This window comes from Nicotiana attenuata, chromosome 6 (genome assembly GCF_001879085.1).
Source record: "Nicotiana attenuata strain UT chromosome 6, NIATTr2, whole genome shotgun sequence".
Classification (NCBI taxonomy): domain Eukaryota; kingdom Viridiplantae; phylum Streptophyta; class Magnoliopsida; order Solanales; family Solanaceae; genus Nicotiana; species Nicotiana attenuata.
In genome coordinates this window covers 74,857,772-74,869,439 of record NC_031994.1, presented here as the reverse complement: position 1 = coordinate 74,869,439, position 11,668 = coordinate 74,857,772, and the positions used below count along the sequence as shown (strand labels likewise).

Genomic DNA, 11,668 nt, shown 5'->3' with positions numbered 1-11,668 from the left:
CTTCTTGATTATGTAAAACACCATTACTTTGGACGAAAATAAAGATGTAAAAACATCCAATAATAACGGTCTGAGGGAATAGTTATTGAGATATTATTTTTAATTATCTTTGTAACCACAGTTAGTAGTTATTTGTAATCATAGTTAGGTGAGTTAGTTGATTAGCTTAGTCAGATTGTTAGCTCACTAATACGTTGCTAGTTAGCTTAACAAAATGTATATACATATACTCTGTATTTTTCTTTTCCTCAATTAATCAGAAATCATTTTTCCCTCTTCTCCCACCTTTCTCTCATTCTCTCTTTGAGAAACTTCTGCAGATCCACCATTGGAGCTCAAGCTTGAGCTCCACCATTTTTACTTCTTTCTCAAACTTAACATGGTATCAGAGCGAGGTATTCTACTCGCTATTCTCTTCTCAATTTCCTCTAAATTCTAAAAACACAATCACCGCCTTCATCTCGCCCCAATTTTCCAGATCCGACATTCTCTTCTCATTTCTTCACTTTTTGACAAGCTATTGCGATCTCTCATGGCGATCCTTGATCCAAACAATGAAACTGAGGCTCAGCCGGACAGACCTACTCCCGTCGCCGGCGTCGATCCTAGAATCAATTTGAGTTGTCCTTTCTACATGCATCCGTCAGATAATCCAGGTGCAATGTTGGTTACGACTCTGTTCAGCGGGATTGGTTACAGATCCTGGAGGAGAAGTGTCCTTAGGGCTTTATCGGTCAAAAATAAGGTAGGATTTATCACTGGAGAATATAAGCGACCAGACCTAGATTCCCCACAATTTCGTCAATGGGAGAGGTGTGATGATATGGTAACCTCTTGGATTCTCAATTCTCTATGCAAAGATATCGCTGACAGTGTGGAATATGCTAATAATGCCTTTGAGTTGTGGAGAGAGTTAGAGGACAGGTACGATCAGACAAATGGTACTAAGTTGTACCAAATCCAAAAGGAAATTAACGATTTGTCCCAAGGTGTGCTTGATATTACTGGGTATTATACGAAGATGAAGAAACTTTGGGAGGAATTGAACATGATAAGTGCTAAATCGCAGTGCACCTGCCAATGTACATGCGGAGCTAAGGAAAATATGCACAAATCTGAGCAAGACAGAAGACTCATCCAATTCCTTATGGGATTGAACGAGGTATACACCACAGTGCGGGGCAGCATACTCATGATGAATCCTTTACCATCCATGGCACAGGCTTTTTCCCTGCTCATTTAAGAGGAAAAACAAAGAAAGGTCAAACCGCAGGGCCAACTTATGATGGAGTCTGTTTCTCTAAATGCCAATGTTCCCTCACATAGCAACTTGAACAGGGCACCTATGCATAACAATAATTTCAGAACAAATTACTCTCCAAATAACCACTCCTCTACTAGTAGACCTCGTCCCTTTTGTGATCACTGCAAGCGCGCTGGTCACACCAGAGACAAATGCTTCAAGCTCCACGGTTACCCTCAAGATTTTAACCACAATCCTAAGTATCAAAAGGTCAAGAGAACTGCAGCAAATGTACATGGGACTCCAATTGACAATTACCCTGTGAATACTGAGGAAATGCAGCCCCAAAGCAACCACTCTAATGTCAGCCTTACCAAAGAACAATATGGCCAATTGGTGTCTTTGCTCCAACACTTTTAGACTGGGTCTGGTGGAGATAGTCCAGATAACAATACTATTGGTGGAAATGCAAATTTTGCAGGTATTTTCGCTTGTTCTATATCTGTTCTCTCTGTTGATTTTGGATTGTTGTCATGTAAATGCCTTAAATCAAGAGCTGATATTTGGATTCTAGATTCAGGGGCTTCTAACCATATGACCTTCAACAAATCTTTACTTACTCAAATTAAAACCTTAGTGTACCCTATGTTGATCACTTTACCAAATGGCTATAGAGTCAAAGTCACTGAAATTGGAACAGTCACCCTTGCACCAAATATTACATTGCATAGAGTCCTGTATGTCCCTTCTTTCAAGTACAACCTTATTTCAATACATTCTTTAGCATCTCATTTTAAAGGTTTAGTAGCCTTCTCTGACTTTCTATGTCTGCTACAGGCCCCTTCAATGAAGAGGCCTCTGGAGATTGGTAAAGTCAAGGATGGTTTGTATCTCCTGTGTTCAAATTGCCTGAAGAACTCTTGCTCAAAGGACTCTTGCTCAGTTTCTCCTGTTCCTTTACTTCTTTCTAATTCTGCTTTGTCTAAAAAATTTGATGTAAATAGATTGCACTGTCAACACTCTGATTCACCTGTAAATGTCTCCACCTGCAATTCACACTCAATTGTAAATAGTTCCATTGATAATAAAACTCAGTGCATTTCATCACATTCTTTCCTGTCTAATATGGATCAAGTTGACCTACTGTGGCACTTTAGATTGGGACATGTTCCTTTTGTCAAAATGAAAGAGATATCCTCCATTCCTGTTAGATTTTCAAATAGACAACCTTTTCTTTGCACCATTTGTCCCATGGCCAGGCAACCCAAACTAGCTTTCCCTCACAGAACCAGTACTACAACCTCTCTTTTTGAACTTATTCATGTAGACCTCTGGGGACCCTACAATGTGGCCACTCATGACAAGTACAAATACTTTCTCACCCTAGTGGATGACTATAGCAGAGCCACCTGGACTCACCTCTTAACCAATAAGAGCAATACATTGCAAGTTGTCAAAGGGTTCATATCACTAGTTGAAACCCATTTCAAAGCAAACATAAAGTATATTAGGTCAGACAATGGCTCAGAATTTCTAAATGCAGAAACCTCATCTTTCTTCCAGTCAAAAGGGATTATCCATCAGAGAACATGTCCCTACACTCCTCAACAAAATGGGGTCGTGAAAAGAAAGCATAGGTACCTTTTGGAAACTGCCAGGGCACTTCTTTTTCAATCTAAATTACCCTTACAATATTGGGGTGAATGTATCCTAGCTGCCACCCATATTATCAACAGACTCCCTACCACTTATCTAAGAAGTAAATGCCCAATTGAAGTCCTCTATAACAAAAAACCAACCTATTCTCACCTCAGAAGCTTTGGTTGTCTATGTTTCCCTACTATACCCAAGATTCATAGAAATAAATTTGAGCCTAGAACCACTCCCCATGTTTTTGTGGGATATCCTTATGAGACAAAGGGTATAAAGTCCTTAATTTGGCCACTAAGAAGATTCATATTTCAAGGGATGTAATTTTTCATGAGCATATTTTCCCCTTTGCTATTGTATCTGATTCCTCTCCTCATTTTCCTCCAGTCATTCACCCCACTACTCAGGACATACCACTCCCTGAGGTACAACTTGATACTCACAACTATCCTGACATTCACACTTCCCAATCATCAACAGATAATGTTGATGTCCCCTCTCTTGCCTCACCTATAGACAACTCACATATGCATTCTCCCTGTAATCCATCACAAACTACTCTTCCACCTTCTCCATCTTCTCCTGAAGTCAGTCAAGTGCCTAGGAGATCCACTAGAGAACATCACTTACCAGTGCATTTGAAAGATTATGTGTGCTCCATGCCTAAACTACATCCTGACACACACCCTGTACCTGCCCCAACACATTATGCAACCACATCCTCTCCAGATTCCCTTCTTTCTCTTAGTGCCTCTTTTTTCAAGCACCACCATGTTCTCTTCACCTCTCTAGTTCCTAATAGTCAGCATCTTGTGGAAAGTATTTGCCATGACAATGAGCCAAGTTCTTATGAGGAAGCAGCTTTACATCCAGCATGGCAGGAAGCCATGACATTAGAGTTTGAGGCTCTCCATGCTAATCAGACCTGGGATTTAGTTCCTCTGCCTCCAGGCAAGAGGTCAATAGGCTGTAGATGGGTATATAAGGTCAAGCACAAAGATGATGGTAGTGTTGAGAGATTCAAGGCTAGATTAGTGGTGAAGGGGTATACTCAGCAGGCTGGTATTGATTACACTGAGGCCTTCTCTCCAGTTGTGAAAATGACCACCATCAGGGCACTAATTGCAACTGCAATAAAGAAACATTGGGGGATTTTTCAGCTTGATGTGAATAATGCTTTCCTCCATGGAGATCTCCATGAAGAAGTGTATATGGATCTCCCCCCTGGTCTATTGGTTGATACACCAAGTTTAGTGTGTAAGTTGAACAAATCATTATATGGCTTGAAACAGGCCAGTCGACAGTGGTATGCTAAACTAGCTGAGGCTTTGTGTTCCAAAGGATATGTCCACTCTCTTAATGATTACTCCCTGTTTTACAAAAAGACTGACTCCTCTGTTATCTTTGTTGCTGTTTACGTTGATGATGTAATCATTACAGGTAATAACTCAAAGGAAGTCTCTTTGCTGAAAACCTTTATACATGCTCAGTTTAAGATCAAGGACTTGGGAAGGTTACATTATTTCCTAGGTCTATAAGTCTTGTACAAGGATGATGGTGCTATAATCTCCCAAAGGAAATTTGCACTTGATCTACTGAAGGAATATGAGTGTCTCCATTGTACTCCATTCAATTCACCATTGGATCCCACTGTTAAGCTGAAGGCTAAGGAAGGTATGCCTCTGACAGATCCTTCCTTCTATAGGACTCTGATAGGTAAATTGAATTTACTGACCAATACAAGACTTGACATTGCATATAGTGTGCAACATCTTAGCCAATTTATGCAAGACCCCAGGGAACCTCACTTAAAGGCTGCTTATCATTTACTTAGATATTTGAAGACTGATCCTACTCTTGGAGTTTTCATGTCTACCAGTTCTGATTGTTCTGTTAAAGGGTATTGTGATCCTGATTGGGCAGCTTGCCCAGATTCTAGGAAGTCTGTTACTGGATATCTGGTGCTTCTTGGTGATAGTCCTATCTGCTGGAAATCTAAGAAACAGGCCACAATATCCCTCTCTTCTGCTGAAGCTGAATATAGAGCCCTAAGGAATGTTGTTGGTGAGCTTACATGGTTGTGCAGATTATTTGATGAATTAACTGTCCAGTTCCCTAAACCTGTCCCAGTATTTTGTGATAGCCAATCAGCTCTACACATTGCCCGCTATCCTGTATTTCACGAGCGTACAAAACACATTGAGGTCGATTGCCATTTTGTGAGAGATAAACTACAAGAAGGCTTAGTCTCTCTTCATCATGTGGGAACTGATTGCCAGCTAGCTGATGTCCTCACTAAGGCACTTACAGGAATCAAGCATGCTACAGTTATGAGCAAGTTGGCAGTGATACCTTCACTTCCAACTTGAGGGGGGGTATTGAGATATTATTTTTAATTATCTTTGTAACCACAGTTAGTAGTTATTTGTAATCACAGTTAGGTGAGTTAGTTGATTAGCTTAGTCAGATTGTTAGCTCACTAATACGTTGCTAGTTAGCTTAACAAAATGTATATACATATACTCTGTATTTTTCTTTTCCTCAATTAATCAGAAATCATTTTTCCCTCTTCTCCCACCTTTCTCTCATTCTCTCTTCGAGAAACTTCTGCAGATCCACCATTGGAGCTGAAGCTTGAGCTCCACCATTTTGTATCTATCCCAAGATAGAAAAATGGAACTATATACGTGGCCATGTGGCTAAGGAACCCCACTTGTACAATGTCTAATACATATATTTTTGAATATATCTAGTTGCAATTGACAAATAGGATTCTTGTTTGATAATTCAAATGAGTAGGAAGAACATATTGTTACTACATTTACCGAGCAATCGTCGTGCGCACACGTACGTTTTATGACTCTTTCTTTCTGTGTGTTGTATGTATATAAAACGAGGTATCTTTTCATATTTTATATGGCAACCGTCGTGCGCACACGTACGTTTTATGACTCTTTCTTTGTGTGTGTTGAATGTATAAAACGAGGAAACTTGTCATATTTTATGCCAACAAATAGTTCACTTCCTCTGGATGTTAACTGGAATATTTCCAATAATAAATTGTGGTACTAGCGGAGTGATATTTCTCTTCACCTGTCCCGGCTATCCCTACATACATAAAAAAAAAAAAAAAAAAAAAAATAATAATAATAATAATAATAATAATAATAATAATAATAACAATAATAATAATAATAATAACAATAATAAATTGTGCAGAGTAACATTTTTCATATGCCATTTTCCATAAAATGGAGCATTTTTAACTCTATATAAGGAGTTTTATATCTTTGCATTTATCCCAACATATAAGAATGGAACTTCCCATCCTTTCCATCTTTCTCTTCTTCATCTCTCTTTTATGGTTCATTATCAAACCTTATTTCCATTCTAAGGCGAGAAAGCTACCGCCTGGTCCTACTGGCCTCCCAATAATTGGGTCACTGCTAAAGCTAGGTTCTAAACCAAACCAATCATTAGCCGAGCTAGCCAAAATCCATGGCCCGCTCATGACTCTAAAACTCGGCTCAGTCACAACCATAGTTGCCTCCTCGGCCGAAATAGCCAAAGAAATCCTCCATAAACACGATGAAACATTCTCAGCACGCATTGTTCCCGTTGCTGTTGCTGCCCAGCCGAACCCAGAAGCAACCCTAGCATGGGTCAACGGCGATCATTTGTGGAAGAAAAAGAGAAGATTTCTTAGCACGCAAATGTTCACTAACCAAAGACTCGATTCGCTCCAAGAACTCCGTCACCAAAAGGCTGCACAACTAGTGAGTCACATAAGGCAGCAAAGTCAAAGCGGTGCAGCTGTTGACATAGGACGTGTTGCTTTTGCAACGACGTTGAATTTAATATCGAATACCGTTTTCTCGATTGACATGGTGGATCCTGAATTCAAGAAGGCTCATGAATTCAAGGAATTGGTTTGGACAATTATGGAGGATGCTGGGGTACCTAACTTGTCTGATTATTTTCCGGTTCTAAAGCGGTTTGATTTGCAAGGAGTGAAGCGTCGTATAGAGCCAGCGTATTTAAGGTTGCATGAAATATTTGACCAAGTAATTGAGAAGAGACTAGAAGCTAGAGCCAAAGGGGTGCCGAAGACAGGTGATTTCTTGGATGTACTACTTGATCAATTTGAAGAAGCTGATGTGACAGGATTTGGCAAAGAGATCAAGCCTCTTATGGTGGTAAGTGCTTCTTCTTTTTTCTTTTTTCCTTTAAAATTTTAATTGAAATTCACCTTATATTCAACTGATCATACATAGCAATTTAAATTATATATAAAATCATTATTTTTTACACCACTAAATTAGTTGGATATTATAGGTAAGCCTTAGTAGAATTTATAATCTTGAAAATAAGACACGTTATCTATTACAATATGTAATTATAATTTGGTGTAAAAATTCCATATACTAAGAATGTATATCTTAAACTCAGAAAATATTACTTATTTTTGTATTTTCTTTGGATGCGAGGGGAAAATGTTATCTAACGTCGAATTTGCTATATCTTCTATATATATTGTTTAAATTTATAATCTTAAATTTCCTTTTTACTCTATTTGGTACTCCTTACACTTCAATTTATTTAAACCTATTTTCTTTTCAGTCAGTTTGCAATAGAGTGTTTCCTTTATAAATTTAAAAATAATTTAATTTGAACTTATAATCTTATCATGATGACAAGCTTTTAGATCAAAAGTTCTAAAAGTCAGGTAGTTACACAAATATTATATTATATTTAATATCACAAGTTTAAATTTTTTTTGTTTCTTTCTTAAACTCCAACTCTGGCAAATAGGTTTACATAAGTTGAAATGGAAGGAATAAAATATTTTAAGTCAACGTGGGCATAGTTCATGAAGCTATATATCACTCTGTTAAAAATGGGAAAACATACTTTTAGGGATCATTTGGTTGGAAACAAGTTATGTAAGGATTATAATGCAAATATTAACTTTGCAAGGATTGGAATGTAGAATTTTTTTTTTTTTTAATCAGGCGTTTTAAACTTTATATTAGAAAGGGAATATCGAGGAGAGAATTTAAATATGATCGAAGTTTGTCAATGTCTGATTCTTTAACGAAGTAGTAAAATTGAAATGGTATTGATGATCGATTTGTGAAAAAGATAAAGAATAATTATGTCTTTTGATATTGATTTAAATCTAAAAAATCTTTTAGTTTTCTAATCAAAACTTTCGCATATGGAATAAGTATAACAAAACCGTCAGAGTTGAATAATAAGTGCAATATACATAAACAATTTCAGGTTCATCAATTATTAGCATACATAGCCGTCAGAGTTGAAAAAGAAGAGCAATAATACATAAGCAATTTCAGATTCATCACATTATTAGCATACATAGCCGTCAGAGCTGAAAAATAAGAGCAATAATACATAATAATACATAAGCAATTTCATATTCATTAGATTGTTACCCTACATAACCGTCAGATCTGAAAAATAAGTGCGAATAAGCTAGTGTTTGGACATTAATTTAGTTGAAACTAGAAAAGGAAATTTTTGAAATTATGATAAAAAATAATTTTTAAAAGTTGACGTTGTGTTACATGCATTTTATTTGGAAAAAAAAAGTTGAAATTTTGTGAGTGGAAGAAAAAATTTCAGAGCTTGAAAACTCAATTTTTTTTTTTCAAAAACTGATCATATTCCATGAACAAATATTGTTATTTAATTTCTTTTTTCAAAACAGTCAAAATCTATGGCTAAACGAGACAATAACTTAGAAAACAGATCACATATGACGTACTAGTAAATCTTAACCTATTATCTAAAAATGTACGCAATTAATTTGTTTTCGCAAATCAAACTAGTCTAATATTATAAAAGTAAATTTACTAACGTAACAAATATAATTTAACCAGTAAGGGAATTACTAGTTTTCAACCGTTCAAAATTACGAGATTATTAAATACAAACCCTTTTGCTAAGCAAAATATATATGATGTTAATAAGTTGTTGCATGTGTGTGCCATGACATGACGACAGGATTTATTCATTGCCGGAAGTGACACATCTGCTATAACAACAGAATGGGCAATGGCAGAACTTCTTCGAAAACCTCAAGTACTTAACAAAGTACGAGAAGAAATACTTAAACAAATAGGCACAGAAAGACCAGTGAAAGAATCAGACATTGACAAACTTCCATACCTTCAAGCAGTTGTAAAAGAAGCAATGAGACTTCATCCAGCAGTTTCATTACTCTTACCACACAAAGCCCAAAATGATATAGAAGTGTTGGGCTACACTGTGCCAAAGAACACTCAAGTTCTCGTGAATGCTTGGGCAATCGGAAGAGATCCAAAATCCTGGGAAAAGCCACTAGAATTTATGCCTGAAAGATTCATTGAGTCTAGTGTGGATTACAAAGGTAGGGACTTTGAGTTTATTCCGTTTGGCGCGGGCCGAAGAATTTGTCCTGGATTGCCACTAGCTATAAGGATGGTCAATTTGATGTTGGCTTCTATTATTCAACCATTTAGTTGGAAGCTACCTGATGGAATGGCACCAGAGAAATTGAACATGGAGGAACAGTTTGGAGTTAGCTTGAGGAAGGCTGTTCCTCTCGTTGCCATTCCTATTATGGAAGAAAACTAGGTTATTGTTTAGTCTATATAATGTGATTTGCCACTTCTTTATTTCTTTTTAATAACCTTACGAGACTGTTTCTTTGAGCTTTGTGATTGTGAGAAGTATTATATATAGGTAAGGTTTGAGTGTTTTGGAGACGGGAAACTTGAAACTAATAACGAACTTCAACATCTTGATCAATATTTTTATGGCTCATTAATTAGGTGAGTTCCAGTTGCCACTTTGATTTGTGTCCGATGGGGATCATACTGAATTGTAGCATATGCTTAGAATTTCTATTTTACTTTCACCATATATTCGCCTTTTTTGTTTAAATTTCTTCTTATGTCTTGATTCACAACTTGTTGTATGGGTCAAAATCCGTCTAATAAATTTCTTCTTATCTTACTTGAATGCTATTTATTGTTGTTATTTGCTATTAAATGCTACATTATTGCTCATACATTTTGAAATAGTTATTGCATGTTGCTATCATTCTTCCACCAGATCTACCTAATGTTAATCACATTTTCGAAACTCACATCTAGAAATATTATTGTTAACTAGATTTAACCCCGTATCATATAAATTTAATTATTTGAACCAAGGATTATATATTTTTGGTCAAACAATTTGGCACTGTCTCTGGGGATTTCCTAGTTTAGTTTCTTCTAGATCTATCACTAATACGGATCACTAACGTAAAAAAAGAATAATAACAATAATAAAATAAAAATAAAAAGAGGAAAGAACAAGATCTTCTTTCTTCGTGTGTACAAATCCCAACATGGCAGGTAACAGGGAAGAAAGGACGAGAATAATAAGTGACCTCCCAACCAACCTCATGAACATCGTCAACGAAAGTTGTGAAACAGCAGACGGAGACGCGACGCCCAATGCCTCCCCGAAGAGAGATGAGTCACCTCCTCCTCACTGCAGCATTACAAAATCTCTTGGTAAGGGTTCCTCCACATCTGTGGCGGAGGAGACTCCCCAGCCGTAAAATGCTCCCTGAGGCATGGCTAACTGACACATTAACCAGCGTCCTCCATAAGCCCGCTCGGGACACGGCTACAGAAAATGCAAGAGCTCGCATTATACAACCAGCGGACGAGCAGCACAACCAACTCCCTCCTCTTCCAACGGCAGGCATTACTCACAATCTCGTTAATAGTGCAGGCGACGACACTCTCACAGCCATTCTGAAAAGAATGGAGGAAATGGAGAATGAGAACATAGCGCTCCGGGAACAAATAAGAGAGCACCAAGAAAGGGTTGATAAGATACCGGGCGCCCCTAAACTCTTACCGAAGAGAGATGCCCGCCAGTTCGTCGAGCAGCCATATAGCGATGACACCGCCCCACATGCCATACCAAAAACCTTTAAAATGCCGCCCTACCTCAGGATATATGACGGCACGACCGACCCTGAAGATCATGTGACTCACTACATCACCGCCGTGAAAGGAAATGACCTCGCCAAAGAACAAGTATCTTCCATTTTGTTGAAAAAATTCGGTGAAACCCTCACAGGAGGAGCGTTGACATGGTATTCGCAACTACCTACGCGTTCCATCGAAACTTTCGAAGAGATGGCTGACAAGTTCGTAACGGCCCATGCTGGGTCCAAGATGGCCGAGGCAAGAGTGAACGATATATTTTCTATTAAATATTCCTCGGGAGAGGGATTGAGGAACTTCCTCGCCTGGTTCAACCGAGTAAGCATGGCCCTGCCGAACGTGTCAGAAGGGACGGCGGTCCCAACCTTTCAAAACGGGCTGAGCAGGAGTGGTTTGAAGGCGACCAGGAAGTTATTATGTCGACTGATGAAGTACTCCCCAACCACCTAGGATGAAATACACAACGCATATTGTGCCGAGGTCCGAGCATATGAGGATGACCTCAATGGACCAACTCATCGACTCTCCTCGGTAAAAGCCGAACCCAGAAATGATCGAAGAAATGATACCAGAAGAGACCTCGCAGCTCCGCAACCTAACAGGAAACAACACCAACCGTATATCATAGCAGCCGTTGCATCCTCCTCTCGCTACGAAGAAGGCCTGCCTAAACCGAGGACAGGGACTCATCGGAATGAAAGAGGTATTCCACCTTTATTATCTGCTCACAATTTTTGTGTTCACCTACAGAGATAGTCTACGCCCT

At 38.2% G+C, this 11,668-nt stretch overlaps 2 protein-coding genes across 2 annotated transcripts; both read left to right on the top strand.

Moving 5' to 3' along the window:
• Positions 533-1,243, top strand: LOC109227988. The gene has a single exon (XM_019393176.1). It carries the CDS (start codon positions 533-535, stop codon positions 1,241-1,243), a length of 711 nt encoding a protein of 236 aa, XP_019248721.1.
• Positions 6,166-9,907, top strand: LOC109227224 (geraniol 8-hydroxylase-like). The gene is made up of 2 exons (XM_019392294.1): positions 6,166-7,089; positions 8,918-9,907. Exons 1-2 carry the CDS (start codon positions 6,208-6,210, stop codon positions 9,527-9,529), a joined length of 1,494 nt encoding a protein of 497 aa, XP_019247839.1. The 5' UTR covers positions 6,166-6,207; the 3' UTR covers positions 9,530-9,907.